General features: G+C 37.3%; 2 protein-coding genes across 3 annotated transcripts; one reads left to right on the top strand and one right to left on the bottom strand.

Annotated features, from left to right (window-relative positions):
• Window positions 1–70: 70 nt before the first annotated feature.
• Window positions 71–5313, top strand: Smp_059750.1 (ubiquitin-conjugating enzyme E2 j2, putative; the record flags this gene model as incomplete). 2 transcript variants are annotated; one of them, XM_018793409.1, is made up of 4 exons in its annotated part: window positions 71–349; window positions 387–499; window positions 539–606; window positions 5044–5313. In XM_018793409.1, 4 exons carry the CDS (start codon window positions 75–77, stop codon window positions 5257–5259), a joined length of 672 nt encoding a protein of 223 aa, XP_018647150.1. The 2 variants fall into 2 exon arrangements, with proteins under 2 accessions (XP_018647150.1, XP_018647151.1); XM_018793420.1 differs by having other exon boundaries at window positions 75–349; window positions 387–606; window positions 5044–5259.
• Window positions 5314–7015: 1702 nt separating this feature from the next.
• Window positions 7016–19768, bottom strand: Smp_154320 (DEAD box ATP-dependent RNA helicase, putative; the record flags this gene model as incomplete). Its single annotated transcript, XM_018793398.1, is given in 8 exon segments — window positions 7016–7414; window positions 8397–8596; window positions 10366–10772; window positions 12503–12654; window positions 12659–12663; window positions 12747–12801; window positions 15326–15631; window positions 19457–19768. Coding segments are annotated over 8 exon segments (1836 nt in total).
• Window positions 19769–22692: the final 2924 nt, after the last annotated feature.

Below are 22692 nucleotides of genomic sequence, written 5' to 3'. Positions count from 1 at the left end.
GTAGAGTAAACATCAAAGTGACAATTGTTTCTTTAACTACCGTACAAATCGACATAGACGTTACGACATCCTTGATGGCCGGTACCAATCGTTCAGTAAACTGTTCAACTGCACTACAAAGGTTGAAACAAGATTACCTGAGGCTTTCAAAGGACCCAGTTCCCTATGTAACTGCAGAGCCACTCCCAACTAACTTGTTTGAGTGGCATTATGTTATCAAAGGACCTGCTGATTCACCTTATAAAGGAGGTTATTATCATGGGAAACTTGTTTTTCCAAGAGATTTTCCATTTCGACCTCCTTCAATATACATGATAACACCAAACGGTAGATTCGCATGTAATACGAGGTAGACAATGATATAGTGTAGCTGATTTTTCTTGTAGACTTTGTCTATCAATAAGTGATTTCCATCCCGACACATGGAATCCTGCATGGTCTGTTTCATCTATACTTACGGGCTTATTGAGTTTTATGTTGGAAAATACGTGTACCATGGGTAGTGTTGTGACTTCAACAAGCACTAAAAAGCAACTAGCTAGAAGCAGTGGCGATTTTAACCTGAAGTCTGAGATTTTCTGTGAATTATTCCCTGGAATCGTTAAAGTAAGCAAAAACTCCAGTCTTTGTGGTATTCTGGTTAGCAGTTACATGCACTAATAGTGTTACCAGTAACCGATGTGCAAAATTTTGTGCATCTCCACTTTTTCTGCTAACTCTCAGGACTGATTCAAGTTAAATGTAAAAAGATCAAATAGTAATAGCCAAAACACGAGAAATTTTGTGATAAAAACTCGATTTAATTGTGGGGTTAGGAGTCGCATTTATAAATAGTATTGAGGCCTAGGATTTCGAAGTAACAGTCATGAGACCAGTGAGAAATGCGTTGCAACCAAGTAAATGCATGCTGATGCAATCGGTCAATTGGTTATTAACATCAAGCACTTCTAACTCAAAGGTGGATAAATCATAATCTCTGTTTTTAATCCTCCAAGTTTTTCATTTTTAACCGTCTTGGGATCTGACACTGATTTGAAATTACGTTACATGTCGAATTTCTTCAGTCAGTCACAACGTAGAACTTCGTACGTACGTATATCAGTTCCAGTTGCCATACCACCACTCTAAGAAATTCGACAAAAGAATTTCTTAGAGTTTATTAAATGTCCGAAATCATGTTTACATTCTGTCTTATTCATTTTTCAAGAGGATCTATTAGCTGAAAGAAATAGCTATTGGGTCGTTATTGCCACTGAGTGCAGGAGATTTATCCATTTCTAAACAGATGGAACCATAAAATGCTTGACTCCATCGAAAATCTGTTTACTGTATGTAGATGAAAACTTTGTTGTAATTAAGCAAGATCGACTCGAATTGTTCGAGGCGGATAATATATCAGTTAGTATTAAGTTTACCAAAGAGATCAAATCAACCAGCCACAAACTAGAGTTTCCGAACTATTTAATTAAAAAAACACATTGATAACTAATCATTATTTTCCGAAAATCGACACCCTTAGAAATTTCTAGACCGCGAACCTTGATATGCTTTTTCAGAGGTCATTGTTAATAAAAGAAACGAGTCGGGCTAAGAGATTTCTCCATTAGTTTTTCATTATGGTTCCACACTAATACACATATGTATGATTTACAACAATGAAATAATACTCATCGAGCAGTTACGCTACATAATAATTATATAATGGAATAGTGATTAAAAAATAACATTGAGCAATCGAAAGGAAGAGGATTATAATAATCAAAGTAATTATTTGAAAATCAAGTAGTTGATACGTTGCATAATATATAAAAAGAAGGGACTAATAAAATATTTTGATGAAAGGTCAGTATTATAGTAGTTATATGAGAGTCAAGGGATAAATGCTGAAAGTAAAGTACGAAAAATGGAAGAAACTCGAAAATAGTTTATCAAAGTTCTGCTACCAACTTACTCCTATATTGATGGCCAAGGTAACGGGAGCGGTTGTAAAAACTTTTGGATACAAAGGTTTGGTTTGTGAACATGAATTCCAATGGATTCAGCAATGTGCAAACAATGAAACCGTAAAACATGCGACAAATTCAATAGAATATGGTGGATGACCTCAAATTATTTATTTATTTATTTAAACACATAAATATTGGTACAAGGAAGCACCAGATAAATATGCGCCTCACAAATCTCATTTGATTTATGTGAGGGCTGTGATACTGACCAGTGCCCAGACTGAAGCAGGTGGTTTTCTTAGGGGGCCACACCCCGAGCCTTTGACTTGAAGGTCTAGTCCATAAGGCAGTGGAGCATCGTGAGGAGATGCAGTCCGGTGACCAAATAATTGGTTCATACGCCATTTGTTCCTTCAGGACGCTGGAGCCCATGTGCACCATAGGTTTGGGACTTGGGTTTTCCAACTCCCCTAGGTGAACTTTCCATGTCCACCAACCCGGTTAAAGCGCCGGACATTCGCTTTTCGTCCTCTCAATTTCGTAAACAACACCCCTGCTTCAGTTTGGGCACTTGAGCAGTATCACAGCCCTCACACAAATCAAATGAGATTTGTGTGGCGCATATGTATCTAGTGCTTCCTTGTACCAATATTTATGTGTCTAAATAAATAAACCCCCGCCACGAGGCAGTGAGTAGGACTTCCCTGGCAGAGGCTACATATTTGCGTGGCCATGTGAGAGCATTTGGAGAGGGAGAGCGGACTCTCCCCACTCTCAGCTGTACCGGGGCATTTGGGGGCTTCAAAAGCTTTATTCAATTTAACTTGATGACCTGTGTCCACCAATTGAGCGAGAATAGTACTCTTATTCACTCTTACTTGTCCTTTGCTCAACTAAGACGGATGGTGTTCTGTTATGCAATGACGGACTTGCAGAATTGTACGCCCTATATAACTGGCTCCACATGAGCAGTTGTATCGGTAAATACACATGAATGTAGCGAATTCAGGCAATCTATCTTTATTGACTGTTCTTATTATGGGTCAGTTGTAGAAAACGGTACCTTTGTTCTTCTTTTCATCTCTTTCCTGTGTTTGTCGATGAATGTCGTTGGGTATCCATTCCTACTGAGCAGGTTACGAATATTGATCAATTCATCTACAATGGTGTTACCCGAGCAAATCATTCTAGCACGATAATTCGGGATCTTCATTAGGTTGCTTTTGTATCTGATTGGTACTGCACTATAGAACTAAGTATAATGTCCAACTGTAGACTTTATGTGTATCCCTCTTTTTAATGTCCCATCTGCTCTTCTGGTTAGTTCGACATCTAGAAACGATATGCTATTATTCTGTTCTTCCTCTATCGTAAAAATAACTGATGGATGAATACGATTAAATATATCAAGTAAATTCTCCTTTCCATGTTTTTTCTAATGCTATGAAAGTACCAGCCCTATAGCGACAGTGAGATGTTAGGTGACTGATTGTGTTTCTAAGTGGTTCATTTTCTAGTTTTGCGAGAAAACTGCTCCTCACACTCCCCAAACTGAATACGTACCTTCAGGCTAGTCAAAAATCTATCAAAGACTGAATATAACAGTTACTTTCAACGATGTAATGGCAACGTACTTACAAGGGAAAGAGCTGAGTCGTAGTACCATTTTATAGGATGAATAAATTCAGCCACTTTCGATGTAGGTCCAGCAGTTATGGTTAGGAATTGGCAATAAAGAACACTTTGTAGGGACGTGGATTTCGTTTCAAATTTCAAAAACTGATAGAAGCAGTCGAGTTCGTGTATCTGGGTAATTGCAAGTGTTAGTGGTGACTTGAGTGATGAGATAAATTTACGTATAGTGAAAGCCAGAGCGACTTATACCAATCTGGACCGTCTTTGGCGCCTTCGTGATGTTAGTCTGGCTGTAAAAGTTCGGATTTACAACACGTCGATAAGAGCAGTTTCACTCTATGCTTGTGAAACCTGACCTTTCTGAGTTAATGATGTTAGACGACTCTCTGTGTTTTATCATCGTTGTCTCCGAAGGGTCGCTGACATCCAGTGGCAACACCATGTTAGTAATGCCGAGGTTCGGCATCGTGTGTTCGGGCACAGCGACGATAATTCGAATGGTGTCTCTATCTTGAAACATCGACTGGAATATGTCCTACGAATGTCTTCCCAGAAAATTCCACATCATGCATTATATACTGACGCTGGGATTGGTTGGAGAAAGCGGAGAGGTGGTCAATGTAGGATATGGTGTCGTGGTATGAAAGAAAGCTGTACATGACCAGCTTCTGTTGGTCCTCCTCGATTCCCTGGTTGGGGTCCTGGAGGTGGTGCATCACAGTGGCTAGAGACGTTATCAGATAAGACTCAAAATAGAAGCCAGTGGCGAGCCTGCTGTAACCTTTTGCTTTCATAAAAAGTGATTGTAACTCCTCTTACTGAAAGAATTCTTTCCGGTCGTACCTTTCGGTTTCCCCCATTATTATTATTACTACACTTCCATACACTAATCTATGGTCGTTATCGTTCTTTTTCTCCTCTCTTATACGCACGTTACATTCTTTTTCTCTTCCCATTCCCATTGTTGTTGTGTGGCACATATATATCTGGTGCCCTCTTGTACCTATGGCAACATAGTATACAGTGTTAATAGGTGAGGCCTGTTGCTCAGTTTAATGTCGAATTCACACACCGAAGGCTTCATAGTGTAGTTTAAAGGATAGTTTCAAGTTTGAGATAACGTTTTATGAATTCGGGTCACTAACCAAGTGGCGAATGTGGAAGACAGAAGGTTTAGTAGCAAACACGAAAAAGTTATGTTTCAGATTCATACTGTCTGCTTGGATACAATCCCGTCAACACTAACAAGGATTAGATGTACACGACATTGGTCACTGCTCAGTGGTCAATCAATAGTAAATAAAAATTATAGTTACGCGTCCATACATATACATCTATAGGGAAGTAAAAATCCACTAAGTAATCAGTGATTTGTTCTGAAATATGAAGTATGTTTCTCAGTTTGATTATTTCCGCAATTCACATTTCAAAATTACCACCATCTTACGTCTTCCTGTTTTAGGAGATTCGCGAAAATCTGACAGCCGAAGAACTTCGTAATAAACTTTTGAATTCATCAACTCCACGTCAGTCACAATCTGATGCAAGTACAAATAACTCCGGAGTAAATGGTGAAAACAGAAATGAGTGGCGTATCTCCAAATTATTTGTCCTGATCGTGTTTAGTATATTTGCTTTTCTTGTACAACTTGTCATGAGATTTCTAGAACCTATTTGATAAGCTATCCATATTTAAACGGTTATATATACTCTGCTACAGTTATTTCATGGTATAAACACAGATTATGACGACATGGTAGTGATATTGTACACTGGTATGTGGATATTATTGTCTCTTGCCTACTCTATTGTTCTTTCAACTGTGTAAAATTACTTCATGTATAACTATCCTGTGATTGACTCTTGATCTGAATTTGTAATTCCTATTGTAACTATTTCTAATTTTTTCTCTATGAATTTGTCACGATGACAGTAAACAGGAATGTTGCGCATGTATCATATAATATACCTGTAATGTCTGTGATTTGTTAATGACCTTGTTGTGTAGTACTAATTAAAAAGTAAACACAAGAAAAAATATGTATAGTCATAATAGTGTGAACTGTTTTAACTTTTAGTTTATTGTATACTCACTACTACTGGTAAATGATGTTTGTGATATTGTATATATACCAAGTCACTTAAAAATGAACACCCTCTCAGTCCATCCCCTTGTACTTTCTTCCAATCAGGCCCTAAATGGGGCTTGCTGTTACAATGTTTTGCGTCAAATGCTTTTTCGCACTAAACTATGGAGTGAATGCGAACCCTCCTCTACCGAAACACAAACGTTATGTGCTGTAAGGAAGGTCTATCCATGTTCATCATTCAGTCGAAATCATGTTGAAAGACATCCGTCCACTATGCTTAGTTTGTGGACGATTATTTAGAGGTAATTGCAGCACACGGTAGCCGTCTTGTTTGGTTTAAAAAACCGGTCTTTCAGTTGGATTAGACCTACTTACTGGAGCTCTTAAATCACGTACCACTACTACCGGATATGAGTGCCTGGTTTTTGAACAAAACAGCATAACTTTTTACAAAGCTTGTCTTTCATTTCGTCCAAGCTGCACAGCGTGAAAACATACTACAATCGGCATGTAAGTCTTTTCTACGATATTGTGCTATTTAGCCAGAAAACACAAATGTTTATCAACAGAAAACTCGTTTTGCTTGTTTGATCACAAACAGCATCTACGAAATTATGGGGTGTTTTGCCGGTTTTGTATATTAGCTGAATGACACCATTTAAACGAAGATTTTTGACAGCGTACGTCAATAAAAAGACTAGATTCAGGTCGTAAAGCTTGTTATTCGATTGAACGTACCGGAAGCTCCGACATATAGGTTAAAGGGGGGAATGGGAAACTTAAATAACATTTTGTGATCTGAAATCTGCGACACTAGTGATACATGAGCTGTTGTAAATCAAACAAAGATAAGTATGTATTATGTACTATAATTACAGTTGTCGTACGATCTATCTTATCTGTTCCCGGACTTTATTTAATTACTGCCCGCCCTTTTGCTGCTTCCGAATTCCATCTCCAAATGACTGCACACCTGCTTTTACATACAGATATATAATTATTATTGATAATCCTTGTTACTCTGATCCCTTTCGTCATATGTAACTAGGCAGTTGCGATTTACTCTGTTTGCAATTAGTTGTTAAGAACTTGCATACAACAAATAAAATTGAAGTCAGATCTCAAAAAAAAGTATGAAGCGAACCAACATTATTACAAACTATTTAACAAACAAGTTCGGTGTTTCCATATTCTAGCATTCTGTGACGAAGATTGTCCTGGGACTTCATACTTACGCACATATATTAAACAACTTTTTTTCCGGCATAAAAATGAAGCCAAATATAATTATATGTATGAATTGTGTTTATATTACATATTGCTATATTGGATTATAATGTTTATTCACAAATATCGCATCAAACTATCATCCTTTGGATAATTTTTATAACCTTTTGTGAATGAACGCGGTTTAAATTTTGAATAGATGTTTTTATTTCTCGAACGAATATTGTATTTTTCTTCTTCTCCTTCTTGAATTTCCATATTGGCATATTCCAACAATAATTTTGGAACTTTATCTAAATTACCGACAGATTCAAAAAGCTGGCAAATTCCACGTGACACTGTTCTGCTTGATGGTTGTTGCTTTAACAAAGTTTCATGAATAAGTGTTATAGCCTCACCAGATTTACCCATACGACCAGTTCGTCCAATTCGATGAACATAATCATCTAATTCATTTGGGAGACCAATATTGATAACTGCGAAAACATTGGGTATATCAATACCTCGAGCAGCAACCTAATAAATGACAAATAAATGATATTGTTAGTAGCCCAATTACAAGCAAAATAGACGAGTCATATCAACACTGCAACTTAGAGTAGCTAATGTGTAATGAACCGTTACTTTTACTGTGACAGAACTAGTGACATTAACATAGTGTTAAAACACATATTGAAACGGAAGTTGAAACAAATAACAGTATGTTGAACTGACAAGCTGTTTTTAAATTAAACATTTGAAAAGATAATAAATAATAGCTCTTTTTTTCTAAAATGCTTCTTGATTATGAAATAAGGATGTGATATAAGCTTAAAAATCCATAGTTCTCACAAAACGTTGCTGAGTGTTAGGAATATAAAACCAATAGTGAGTGAACTGAAAACAAACCATGATAGTAACACATGTGTTATTCAAAAATCTTTGTGATATATAGCTTACATAAATAGACCAGGATAACAGAAGCTACAATGAGAATTTTAATCTCAATAATAATAATCGAGAAACATCACAGTACCCATCCGTAAAACTAAGCTTGCTAACTGATGGTAGCTAGTTCCGGGTTAACAATATCTAATAAAATTTCTAAAGTCTATCATAATAAGAAAGTTTGTTACTTAGATGCAAATACATTAAGAATGTAGCCATAGTACACTATGGCTTGTAGACAAGACTGGACACTGACATGAGTTGTCGGTGTGTTGTTTCCGTTTAGCGAAAAGCACATTAACTCAATTAGACTTGATGTTTATGTATTACATGGGAAAATGTAGGATTTGTTGATAAATTTGAAATAAATTATAATACTACGGAAACAAAGGAGAAACAGTGAAGTGATGCCTATAAATAGAGGCTTTATATCTGAAACATACAACGACAAAATTTAAATCCTACTCTATGCAAATTAGGCTAGCATTTCGACAGTAACAACAATCGTCAATGGCATGTACTTCAGGGGAATAATCTTTGAAATGCAGAAGGCGGCAAAAAGACGTCTTACCGATGAAGCGATGAGAACATTCGCTGTTCCTTTACGGAATAGATCTAAGGATTTCGCACGAGAATACTGATTTTTATCACCATGAATAGAGGTCGACCTTACGCCATTGGAATAAAGATAATTATCAATTTGGTCAACTTCCCTTTTTGTATTACAGAATACAAGAACTCGACAAACACTTTCTCCACATAAATCCAAACCTGGAATCAAGACGATATATGTATATGAGAAAAAACTAATGTGGAAATTAACGGCTTAATAAATTACTGATATCTATAATCATTTAAATTAAGAAATTACGAATGATTTCTTTTGTTACTAAACATCATAGGTCGTGACTGACTTGTATGATATTAAAATGAATACATTTATTTCAAGAAGTAATTCAATGGAAATACTTATGATATTTGTTTACTGTAATGGTGGAAAGACTGGGGAAACGAATCAATGCGCTTAAAAAAAGACATATTCATCATGAAGTACCAACAATTATCAAAAAGAATAATGTATATGACTAGGCAGTTCTTTTCATTAATGCTGATAATGGTCGTTTTATTGAATAATGTTTAGTACGGTACAGAATTCTGGGCATATTTGCAAGTAATGTCTTGTAAATAACTTGCCCTCTTTTTCAAGTGTTTTGAAACTGAAATGACTAAACGAAGTCAGTCACAACGTAGAACTTCGTACATACGTACATCAGTTCCAGTTGCCATACCACATTAACACAGAGATACAGTTGCCGATTCAAATCCCATAGTGGTAGAAGTGGTAAGAGTAAAAGCAGTAATCCGAAAGATTAGGGTTTGAAGATGTTATTCAAGGAGTATAATCCAGTGAAGCAAATTTGAAAGGAGAAAAAAGAAAGGGACATGAAGAATTCAGAAGATTAGAATTTGGCAGAACACAAAGAGTGGATGCACCTTTGCCGTTGCCAACGATTTTGAGCCATGTCATTCAAGGTCTCTAACCATCGACTGCTATCATCTCGTGAATCCAAACCAGGTAGTCTACACCTACCAACATGACTCAGTCCACTTGTCAGCGACTTCATGGATTTGTGCCACGTTTTGGTCTGGCCGCCCCTAGCTTTCTTCCAACCTACTCCTACACCATAAAGCATTGCACGTCGGGGCAGTCGGTGGGTGGGCATACGTAACACGTGTCCCAGCCATCTCAACTGAAGTTTCACTACTTCATAAATTGATTTGCCATCCTCACCTATTACCCGTTTCCTAACAACTGCATTACTTACTCGGTGGTCTCAGGATATACGAGCAATGCTTCGAAGACACCTATGATCGAATACTAGTAGCCTACGAATATCCTCTACTCTTACCGACCATGTTTCACTGCCATAAAGTAGGACGGAACGAACTGCAGCGTAGTAAACCCGTTCTTTGGTTGCTAGACGGACTAAACGAAGTAGAAACACTCATTCAATACTATTGGATTGAAACTATTCACTTTATACGATACACAATCCATAGGATGTGTAGTCTCGAATTTTGTATAAATGCTAGAGTGACTTTATATATTGAATTATTGAAACGATTGATTTAACATACGTTTCAATAAAAATCAATAAAACGTTAGCACTATCCAATTACAGCCAAATAAAAGGCAATAAGCATAAAAGAGAGTAGAAATCTACTTGAGTTATTATAGTAGGTGGGTCAGACTAAAATGTGATTCAGCCGTGTATTATGTATATGATATGAAAGTCTACTTTATTCCATATATATCAAAGACAATTAGATTTATATTACTCACGATAAGTATACACATTTTTAAGTCTAGAACGTTTAAATCCTAAAAAGAAGTTGTCAGTATGTTTCCAATTTCTGAGTACGTTCATTATGAAGCCTAACAAGGCTTGGGAAAATACTACTTAGGTCTGTCCTAAAAAAATCCACTTCTATAGATATCAAACATACTAGACAAGCGTTAATAAACAGTAGTGATTTACTTTTAGAATTCATTTCTAGAATTAACTGTAAGAGATGATTAGGTACAGCGGTTTCAGGATTACCGACAACTACTTGGAACTGTTGATTAATTTCCTTGGGAATTATTCGTGTAAGTCGATCAAATTCATCTTCTTTTTTATTACGAATTGCTTTTCCCCATGTAGGGACTATGGTGCCAGTATTAGATTCAGCACTGCTGAGTGTAAGAGAAATACAGTTTGGACCGCGTAGAAAATCTTTGGCTAGAAGAGTAACCTCACGTGGATATGTTGCACTGAATAATGCAGTTTGACGACAGTTCCCGGTTGGTGGAGGCATTTGAAATTTTGGTGACTCTAAAATTTGACGTATTTGCTCCTCAAAACCCATATCTAGCATTCGGTCTGCTTCATCGAGTATTAAAGATCTGACAAAAAAAGGCAAGTAATTGCAAACACAATCTCAATAATAAAGTGAAGAAATTTGTAACGAAAGTATGGTAGTAAACACAGATGACAGTCTTGGTTAAGAGTACATAAACAAGAAGAAAATAACCAGATCGTTCCATAAATAATTTTCATTCTAAATATGCCAATATCTACAAAAAATATGAAGAGCGAGGAGAGGATCGATGGATTGAACGATGTCAAACCAACGGAAAACAGAACCGCTTGTTTGCAAATAAATTATTAGATTATCAATAATCTTTAGTAAAAGTTATTATCTGACAAGATGAAGAAAACATGAGTGAATGAGCGTTGACGACAATGGGATAGAAACGAAGCGTGAGGTTATTTACTTCAATATATATATATATATATATATATATATATATATAAGTAAACAGAGCTTTTAAGTAAGTCATATTTTTACCATACTTTTTACACTTAGTAGCTTACAAATCAACCTCTAAGAAAGAAAATCTGAATAAACGGAGAGATTAATGTCTTATCATTAACTGGTCAAATTAATGAAAGAAATAACGAAACTGCATGTCGTAAGTACGAATGATTATTATGCTAATAACCACTGTGACCAGTCCCAGTAATTTACAATCACGAGTTCCAACTTCAATGATCATTCAGTCAAGTTTAATTTTCGAGTATACAAGAACTTTTACACGATTCTAGCTGTCACGTTTTGTTCACACAAGACTATCTTAATTCATTTAAAGAAAATAACAATAAAAGCAGGAATTTGCTACGTATACGATGAATATTAAGAGAATGGATTGTATTGGATTTATGAAGCACCAAACTGAAATATGAAAGATAAACCAAATAATCTTGAAATTAAAAGGGCTAAAACAGGTTATTAGGATATTAAAGAGCAGTTTGTAAAATGTTTGGTTTTTTCTTCGGTAAACGGTATACAATAAATATAAATATAGTTTATCTACCAAGTACAATTTTATGTACATCGCTTTGAACCAAAATGTTCGAGTTGAAAAATAGTGATACTATCCAATTTAAACGTTTGATCTAATGACTGAAAGCACAGTAATTTACCTACTAAACTACCACTGCAGATAACACTGTATTATATGAAATGTAAATAAACATGTCCAGTTTCATTACTGAAAGAGGTAAAGGGAAGTCAAAAAATGCTGTACTTGACCATAATTGTTTTATGAAACGTGATAAAAACTGTTATGAAATTGAACATTCATTAAACCGCATATGATATATTTGGCAATGTATTTCTTGTTTAAGCCTTTTTTAAAGACTGAATCACCTAGTCAGAGATGATCAGCGTCGAATATTCGACAAAGTGGTAAGGAGTTGTGTAAATTTCCTTTGTAAAACGCAACTAAATGATTATATATGGTAAACTACACTCAATGAACTGTGAAACACAATAATTAAAGTCAGTTAACAAAACAGCATAAAATTCGATACACGAAATATAAAAGTCAACAAATCAACAATAGTTGTTTTCATGGTTTTAAAAGTATCCGTATTTAAAAGCAGTGATATTTTGGTATCTTTATAAGTCTTTTCAATAAATAATTACGTAAGTAAAATCTCCTAACTAGACACAAACAGGTTCCGAGTAGGAAAGCGTTTATGATGAAAACCCGAGATGCATCTTCAACATTATAAATTATTAAAAGAAATCTTATGATATAATTAAAGTATCAGTAACACGAGAAATTACCTGCAGAATTTTAAGGATATACAGTCACGCTTCAAGAAGTCCAAAAGTCGTCCAGGAGTTGCAACTATAAAATGACATCCCTTATTCAACTCAAACATTTGTCGTTCTGGACGTTCACCACCAAATACACCTACTGGCCGAACGAAGGTTTGGTTACATAACTATGTAATTGAAAATTATCTTATGAATAACCGAAAAATAGTTACTTTATGTAGTTCTAAAAGTATTTGTTGGACTAACTCACGAGTGGGTACCAAAATCACAGATGAGGGATACTGACGTAAAGTACGAGAGATGAGCTACATAAATGAATAAAAAATATGAATGCGTTCAGCAATCTTTGACTGCTGTAGTGAAAAGAGACTATAATTTTATGTACAAAAGAACGCAACGCTTCCCAAATATCCAAAAATAGAAGCTTATGGTCAGTTGAACAACGTTGACTGGAATTTAATTACTTTTTTGTAAAAGATGAACTTTAAAGAGAATTCTTAAGAAACAGCAAAACCACTTAACATTAAGATAGTTAAACCCACCCATATTTCATTATGAATAGATTTTATACAACAAGTGTGCCTTAAACTCTAGCTTAGTCGGTGATGTACACGACATATGGAACTCGACAGAATGGATTCTTACAGAAATTAGCAAAAACAGCGGATGTTTGATGCAATCATGATAATTAGAGACGAAGGAAAACATTAACGTCAGTGAAAATCAAACATTGGACAAAAAGAGCATTAAAGCTGAAATGCATGAAAGACCTAGCAACATCAGCAGAAAATGCTGCACACGAAAGAAATATCAGAAAACTATATGATACAACCAAGAAACTAGGAAGGAAGAATGGCAAACCAGAGCGACCAATCAAAAACAAAGAACGTAATTCAATCAGTGAAATTCAAGAAACGGAACTATAGGACTCATCACTAAACATCAACTTCCATGACTATGAGAACGCATTTGACAGTGTGAACAACAGGACTTTATGCAATCTTCTTCAACACTATGGTGTACCTGATATCATCAACATCATACGGAACTCATACGATGGACTGCACTGCATCACTTTTCTTTGCAATACCAGGAAAAGTCTTCAACAGGGTATGGTTAAACAGAATGGAAGACTCCATAGACGCCCAACTTCGAGATCAACAGGCTGGATTTCGTAAGGATCGATCGTGTACAGACCAAATCGCAACTCTACGTATTATTGTGGAACAATCAATTTATCACTCTACATCAACCCCATTGACTACGAGAAGGCATTCGATAGTGTAGACAGGACAACACTATGGAGGCTTCTTCGACATTACGGCGTGCCTGAGAAGATAGTCAATATCATACGGAACTCCTATGATGGATTAAACTGCCAAATCGTCCATGGACGACAACTCACCGACTCATTCGAGGTGAAGACCGGTGTTAGGCAAGGTTGCTTACTCTCACCCTTTCTCTTTCTCCTGGTGATCGACTGGATCATGAAGACGTCAACATCTGGAGGGAAGCACGGGATACAGTGGACAGGTAGGATGCAGCTTGACGATTTAGACTTCGCGGATGATCTGGCTCTTGTATCACAAACGCAACAACAAATGCAGGAGAAAACGACCAGTGTAGCAGCAGCCTCAGCAGCAGTAGGTCTCAATATGAACAAAGGGAAGAGCAAGACTCTCCGATACAATACAACATGCACTAATCAAATTACACTTGACGGAGAAGCTTTGGAAGATGTGAAAACCTTTACATATCTGGGTAGCATCATTGATGAACACGGTGGATCAGATGCAGATGTGAGGGCGAGGATCGGTAAAGCAAGAGCAGTATATCTAGAACTGAAGAACATCTGGAACTCAAAACAATTGTCAACCAAAACCAAGATCACAATTTTCAATACAAATGTCAAGACAGTTCTACTGTATGAGGCGGAGACGTGGAGAACTACGAAAGCCATCATCCAGAAGATACAGGTGTTTATTAACAGTTGTCTACGCAAGATACTTCGGATCCATTGGCCAGACACTATCAGCAAGTTACTGTGGGAGACAACAAACCAGATTCCAGCGCAAGAAGAAATCAGGAAGAAGCGCTGGAAGTGGATTGGGCACACTTTGAGGAAATCACCCAATTGCGTCACAAGAGAAGCCCTCGCATGGAATCCTGAAGGCCAAAGGAGAAGAGGAAGATCAAAGAACACGTTACGCCGAGAAATAGAGACGGACATAAGAATGAACAAAAACTGGATAGAACTAGAAAAGAAGGCCCAGGACAGTGGGTTGGAGAATGCTGGTCGGTGGCCTATACTCCATTGGGAGTAACAGGCGTAAGTAAAAAAAAGTATTCCACTCCCCTTGAATACAGGTTTTTATCTGAACGACAGGCGAAATGACAATTGTCATATAATACATTAAAAAATTCCTCTTTGATCTTGTGACATTATGAAATCAACAATTATTTATAAACAATGTTTCTCAAGTGATTACTGCGACTGCAATGAAATTAACTAGAAATACGATAGTTTATGAGCCTGTGCCCTGAAATATACTTAACTTTATTTCTCAGTACTTTGCATCTAAGATGCCAGATGGAAACACGAAAATAGATCACCTATAGACGATCGTACGCTTGAACATGACTAACTTGGTAGAAGACATGTACTCTGAAAATAGCTGTCACTAATAGTTCCCAGAAAAGTTCATTTTGCACTTACAACCCTGTGATTTCACGATAGTTGTAAACGCAAAATGGCCTAGTAAATTACTAACTGTTTACGTAATTACGTTCAATAAAGCATGATAACGTAGGAACTAACATTCTGCTTACCAAGGATTGCATCGCTTCAAATGGATAAACTCTAAGTAAACGATTGAAAGTTGGGATAAGATAAGCTAGTGTTTTACCCGAACCCGTTTGTGCAGCTGCCATTAAATCGAATTTACCAGTGACACGTTCATAAGGAGGATTATCGTCTGTACTTTGATTGGACTCATCTATTTTAACATCAACCTTCTCATATTCATCAAGTGACAAAATCCCAATGGCATGTTTTTGAACGGGTGTCAACTCAAACAAACCCATAGCTTGGAGATTATTTAGTAGTTTTTGATCGACTTTAGGAATTTCATTGATCTGAAAACAATAGGATGAAATTAGAATTGCGTTAGAACATGAAAGAAGTATCTTAATTTACTTAATGAGGTACAAAAACGTTTAAAAAACTTCGAGATACCATTTTAAAGTTCAGGAAGTATAATAGATCAAGTGATTTTTAATGTTACTTACTTGGTTTTAAGAGGTGATACATACTGGATGCATATGAATAATAGTAACAGTACTAGGGTATTTTTATTTCACATAAAAGTATTACCACGTGCTTTAATGACATACAACTATAAGGATAATACATGATAATTAAAGAAAAACAAGGTCTCAGACCTGCAAATGGATGTATCAACCATCTTGACCTTCTGGCGGACTCCCGGGCACAGGTATACGTGGCTACATGAGACTGTAATTATATTTCACGACCTGAAAGTGATATGCGACTTCAAACCATCACTTGTGTGGTGGAGCAACAAAGTGAACAACGCTGAGGCTTGACGTAAATAAAGGAAAATGGTTGATGAGACTAAATATCTATTATTCTGGGGAGGTAGAACATATTTTACGCGTTATTCACCACCTCTCTTAATACCGATTGCTACCTAGCATAGGTTGGAATGAAGCCAGGGGACTCAAACGAACACGAAGTATCAGATCGTAAAATTAGTGACTATTGGTTTGAATAGTAATTGGTAACTGCAAAATAAATGGATGCCATCGACACGATGACAGTAGCCGACTGTCGCGCGATGACTCAGAATCATTTGCACAGACACATTATTCACTTCATTTTGATTCAATTTCTAGTATTATGTGCCCCCAAATGCCCTGGTACGGCCGAAAGTGGAGCGAGTCCGCTCTCCCTCTTCAAATGCTCTCACATGGCCACGCGTATACAACCTCTGCCAGGCAAGTCCTACTCACTGCCTTCTCGTGACACAGGTGTTGTTTACAAAATTGAGAGGACGAAAAGCGAATGTCCAGCGCTTTAATCGGATTGGTGGACACGGAAAGTTCACCTTGGGGAGTTGGAAAACCCAAGTTCCAAACCAATGGTGCACATGGGCTCCACTATCCTGAGGGAACAAATGGTGTATGGATCAATTATTGGTCACCGTGTATCGTGGGACTGAATCTCCTCACGATGCTCTACTGCCTTGTGGATCAGACCTTTAGGTCAAAGGCTCCGGGTGTGGCCCCCTAAGAAAACCACCTGCTTCAGTCTGGGCACCTGGGCAGTATCACAGCCCTCACACAAATGAAATGAGATTTGTGTGGCGCATATATATCTGGTGCTTCCTTGTACCAATATTTATGTGTTTAAATAAATAAATAAATACTAGTATTACGTCATGCTTTTTATTACTTGTTTTTGAAATATATCTCCTATGTTGAGTGTTTTTATTGCTACTGACAGTACTACCAACTCAACCTCGTTGGTGTTGATCTCGATAATCTTATCTTACTGTGATATGATGTAACAGCTTCAGTCGAAGCTACATTTTTGTACTAGGTTTTACTTCGATCATGGTTATGACTTAGTGATATACTGTGACTAGAATATATTCTAAAGGGGGAACAATTTCTAAAAACAACATACTTTATCACTTGTCTAATTCACATAAAATCTAAGACAACTTAGCGCTAAAATAGTATGCGCAACACTATATAAGAATAACGCCATGGAGAAATTGTTAAGGATGGAAGTGAGATTTCGTGACTGTGTTACAAGGAATTAATATTAATATTTTTATTGTAAACCAAATGAATTCTTGAATAACTGCATCCTTATATTTACACATTTATGTTTTCTTTTGGAGCATAAACTATTTTTGTATGTTTTAACCTTCTCAAGTTGTAATTATTAAATTGCATAACTATGACTTAGTTCCTTAACATTTGTAGCGTATTTATACCGATATTGTAACGTTTATTAATGCTGATGTGTGGCTAAATATTTACTCTATTTTGTTAAGTTATAAAATTGACTTATACAGTAGAGTTTCCTGTCTGATGGGGGTTTTCTATTCTAAATGTCCGGCAAACAAGTATGTGAACACTTAATCTTGACAAGCAGAGTTTAAAACTATCTGAGCCTCAACTCAATGTTGATTCTGGCAGTAGAAGAGGATCATTAGCCAACGCTTAGGACGTTAGGCTTAAACAGAATAGTGCACATGTGATAGATATTTTAGGGTTCTTATCGATGAATATTATCAAGTGATATCGATTGGACGACAATTCCTAATTACAGAAATAAAAGATGGAAGGGGAGTACAATCAAAAGAGAACAAACAAGAATAATAGGAAATGCACTTTAGTTAACAATACAACCAAGAAACCTCTTGAGGGAGTTCCTCTCAGTTTTAAGAAGTAGGAGGAAACTGCAGAAGTACTTTCATTGGTTTTTACTATGACCCATGTCTGGCAACGTTTCAAGCTACTGTGTTGTAAGGAGTTATGTAGACCAACAACTTCCTTTCACACCCTCGGGAAATGTCATAAACTAAAGTAACCCTTTGAATTATTTACCCGGTACTAGTATCAGAAAGCAGTGTGTGATGTAGAGGTCTAGGATGACATTCATAGAATACGTTTAAGCCACTGAAGTCGGTGTCCCGAGATGATGACACTAGCCGAACCACTTTTACTGACCCTGAACGCACATCGCCGAAGCTCAGTATTATTAACTTGATGTTGCCACTGAAAGTCAGCAATCCTTCAGAGATAACGATAATTGTACGCAGAAAGTTTCCAAACATCACAGCCCGGAGACCAGGTTCCACAGACACAAAATAAAACTGCTCTCATCGAGGTGTTGTAAACCTGACGTTTTATAACCAAGACTAACATTACGACGGCGCCGAAGATGGCCCAGACTGCTATAGGCTGCTCTGGTTTTCAATATTCATAGACTGGTTTTATCTGTCATCCCACCAGCACCAACTCAAATAAACGAGCTCTGAGTCTATTTCTAACAGCTCACTACAACGAATTCGGATAAAGGCTCCTACCAGTCTTAGAGAATTACTCTTTTATTTAGGAGGATAGTACATCCCAATAATTGACAGCTAGTTAAGAAAGTAGTTAGTTACAGACATGTATCTATGAATGCTGATACGGCATTAGGAAATGATGAAGCGATCGGGTAAGCAATCTTAAACTCAGTTATGTATTTCTTATCGACAATGACAAGTCCGTGAACGACGTTTTGAACTGGCATCAACCGAAGTGCTGGGTGGAACATGTGCCACACTACTCTTCCAAAGCGATATGCTGTCGAAAGAAAAACAAAAGGTTAGTTCGTGCCAAGGGTTTTGTTTATATGGTCATAAGCTTGTGGTTCGCAATGTGTAGTTCTGGAGAATAGATGAATACTTTGAGTAATACAACTCTAAGCAAATGCAAACGTCACAGACGAACTGGAGGAATTCATCTGAAAATAAGTCCTTCATTTCCCCTCGATTCTAAAGACTTATTACTTATGCTTAGTTTCTCTTTTAGGCTTCTTAACATATTACACTTGTTTTTTTAGAGTTTTGAAACGTGAGAGTGTAAACCAATGGGATTTTGTGCAAGCCTCGGTTGATGTTTTTGTTAGTCCATGAGTTGCTTTTTCTTATGTGAAAAAATTCAAACAGACCGTTTGCAACATATCAATCACTGGTCGATTTGTCAGTAGATAAAAAGGCTAATTTGTTACTGAAATGTAAAATATGAAGGAAATCAGTGACATTTTTGAATGTAGAAATAGGTGTTTAAACTATAAAACTGTCGAAGTACAGATAAATGATTGTAACATAAAACAGTGATCTTATTCAGTAAGTTATTTGAAACGTACGATTAACTTACATTATTAACAATTTCATAAGAAAAGTTCTCTTTCACAGGAAAACCAGATAAGGAGGCATGAGAAGCATATGATAAGTAACTCTTTTCATCCACTGTGGGTTTTTTTTCATCAACACCGAATATGGATGTTTTCAATTCTTCCCTTCCTGGCCTCAATTTCATCCAGATATGTGGCGGGATATAACCTGGTGGCTGGCTGAAACCACTGTTTTTCGAGTTTCCACCAAACTGATAACTTCTTGATATTTTAGTGAGGGTATGACGTGATGAATGTAAAGTAATTTTATGCTGACTCAGAATTACTCTATTCATTTCTATGGTAGTAAGAGTTTCGTGCTATTTGTCAGTGGACTTAAAGTCAGCTAAAATGAACCGAAACAAGTAGCTGTGAATATAAAAAGCAAAATTTTGTCCATACAATAAGGACTACATAGATTATTTAAAAGCAATGAAATCAAAAGGCAACTTGTAGTATGCAGTAACTCTACCTAGAAACTTTCAAAATTTGTCGTCGATGACAAAATTTTTATTACGTTCACAAACGAAAAGATCTAAGCACGTATTTTATTATCAGTCATGTTACGGGATATATTAAATAAAGGCTTTGTGCAAAACGTCATGGTCGGAACGAACAAACTTTGGACAACTGTGAGATCAAAATATTACAACGGGTCATTATTTTTCCATAATATAACTTAGTTGTCTGTTTACTACTACTTTAATTTAGTAAATACTATTTCTGTGTTACTGTCGGTTCCAAGTCAGGATAAAGGAGGATGATTGAGTATAGGTTCGGCAACCTCATCACGTAGAATACAACCTTGCTAAAACAGATTCTAATCAGAATAAACAAGTTAAACCATTAATACCATAACCTACAAGTTGAAGGGTCTTCTCTCAGAAGAATTATGACGCATCATAGTGAGTGTCGAGATTCTTCGGAAGTCACGGAACCCATGCACCTTATAACAACCAAAGCAACAATTAATATAGGTACTAAGAGTGTTCGGACAATGTGGGAGACCGGAAGGACTAACCAAATACCCACAGAAATGAGAAGATACGACTTGGAGGTGCTCGAAATACTTACTTACTTACGCCTGTTACCCCTCATGGAGGAGCATAGGCCGCCCACAAACATTCTCCATCCAACCCTGTCCTCGGCAATCCTTTCCATATCTGCTTCTATTTTCCGGCGTAATGTGTTCTTTGGCCTTTTTCTTTTCCGCTTCCCTTCCGGATTCCAAGTTAGGGCATGTCTCGTGATGCAGTTTGGTGATTTTTTTAATGTATGTCCGATCCACTGCCAAAGTCTTTTCCTAATTTCCTCTCCAGCTGGAAGATGGTTTGTCCTCTCCCACAGAAGGCTGTTGCTGATGGTATGCGGCCTTAAACTAATGAGTACGTAATGCTCGAAATAAGTGAGAAACATTGGACCCAAGCTGGACAGAAAATACCGGGTTCGGGAGAGATGCTGTTGTACTCTAGTCATGAGGACGCGAATGCTCCGCACACGAAGGAGTTCGCTCTGATGCTGTCCAAAGAAACACGAAAAGCACTTATAAGATAGGGATCTCATGGATCCAGAACCATCAAAGTACCATTCAAAACAAAGAAGCAGGGGATTACAATGAATCTTATCCAATGTTATGCACGCACCAATGATAGTAACGACGACGCTAAAAATCAGTTTTATAAGAGGCTGCAATCGATCGTAGAAATGTGACCAGGAAAGGATCTGACCATCCTGATGAGAGACCTAAACGCCAGGGTCGGAATGGACAACACCTGGTTTGAAGATATCATGAGACGAAATAGACTGACTTGGAGAAGAGGAAAGTACTACGGAGGACAACTGGAAGTGGATCAAGTAAGCACTAGTATAAACATTTCAGGAGGTTCTGGGTCACAAGAAGCATCATCATAAGGAATGGATCTCTATGGAAACCCTGGACAAGATTCAAGAAGGGAAGAACAAGAAGACAGCAATTAACAACAGTCGAACAAGAACAGAAAAAGTCAAGGCACAAACTGAATACACAAAAGCAAACAAGCAAGTGAATAAAAGCACTAGAGTCGACAAGCAGGAAGATGTGGAAGACCTAGCAACGACAACGGAAAAAGCTGTCACACAAGGGAATATGAAACAGCTATATGACACAACGAAGAAACTGGATCCAGCGAATCCACCGGACACCGAAGCAGCACACAGACTTTCCTATAGTTGTCACTCCACCAACGATCGAAGAAATCTGCATGGCCATCAGACAGATTAAGAGCGGGAAAGCAGCAGGACTTGACAGTATACCAACTGAGGCACTGAAGTCAGGCATAGAAGTAACTGCAAACATGATCCACGTTCTATTCAGAAAAATGTGGGAAGAATAACGAGTGCAGACAGACTGGAAAGAAGGATATCTCATCAAGATACCAAACAAAGGAGATCTGAGCAAGTGTGAAAACTACAGGGGCATCACACTACTATCGGTACCTGGAAAAGCTTTCGACGACGCTTGTGAACTGGATGAAAGATTCAGTAGACACTCGGCTTCCAGATCAACAAGTCCGATTCCGTAAGGATCAGTCGTGCATTGACTGTATCTCGACACTACGTATTATTGTTAAACAATCAACGGAATGAAACTCATCACTATACATCAACTTACTTGATTATGAGAACGCATTTGACAGTGTGAACAACGGGACTTTATGCAACCTTCTTCAACACTATGGTGTACCTGATATCATCAACATCATACGGAACTCATACGATGGACTGCACTGTTAAGTCATGAATGAAGGGCAGCTCACGAATACATACCGGGTGGAGGTCAGTGCTAGACAAGGCTGATTGTTCCTACCCTTTCTCTTCTTTCAAGTGGTCAACATGACTATGAAGATCTCCATATTTACGAAAAATCACGCAATGCAATGGACAGCTAGCATGCAGCTAGACGGTTTGGACTTTGTAGATCACCTAGTCCCTCTATCACATACACAGCAGCTAATCCGGGTGAAGACAGACAGTGTAGCACCAGCCTCTGCACCAGTAAGTCTCAACACTAACAAGGGAAAAAACAACAATGTCCCCAAATGCGATACAGTCGGCACCAACCAATTCAAAACTGATGGAGAAGCTCTGGAAGAGGCGGAAGCCTATACGTACCTGGGCAGTATCGTTGACAAACAAGGAGGGCTTAATGCAGATGTGAAGACACGGATTGGTAAAACAACGG

The sequence above is a fragment of the Schistosoma mansoni genome (genome assembly GCF_000237925.1).
Source record: "Schistosoma mansoni, WGS project CABG00000000 data, supercontig 0203, strain Puerto Rico, whole genome shotgun sequence".
NCBI lineage: Eukaryota > Metazoa > Platyhelminthes > Trematoda > Strigeidida > Schistosomatidae > Schistosoma > Schistosoma mansoni.
Note: the sequence above shows the minus strand (reverse complement) of the source record. Positions and strands in the feature narration are given on the sequence as shown.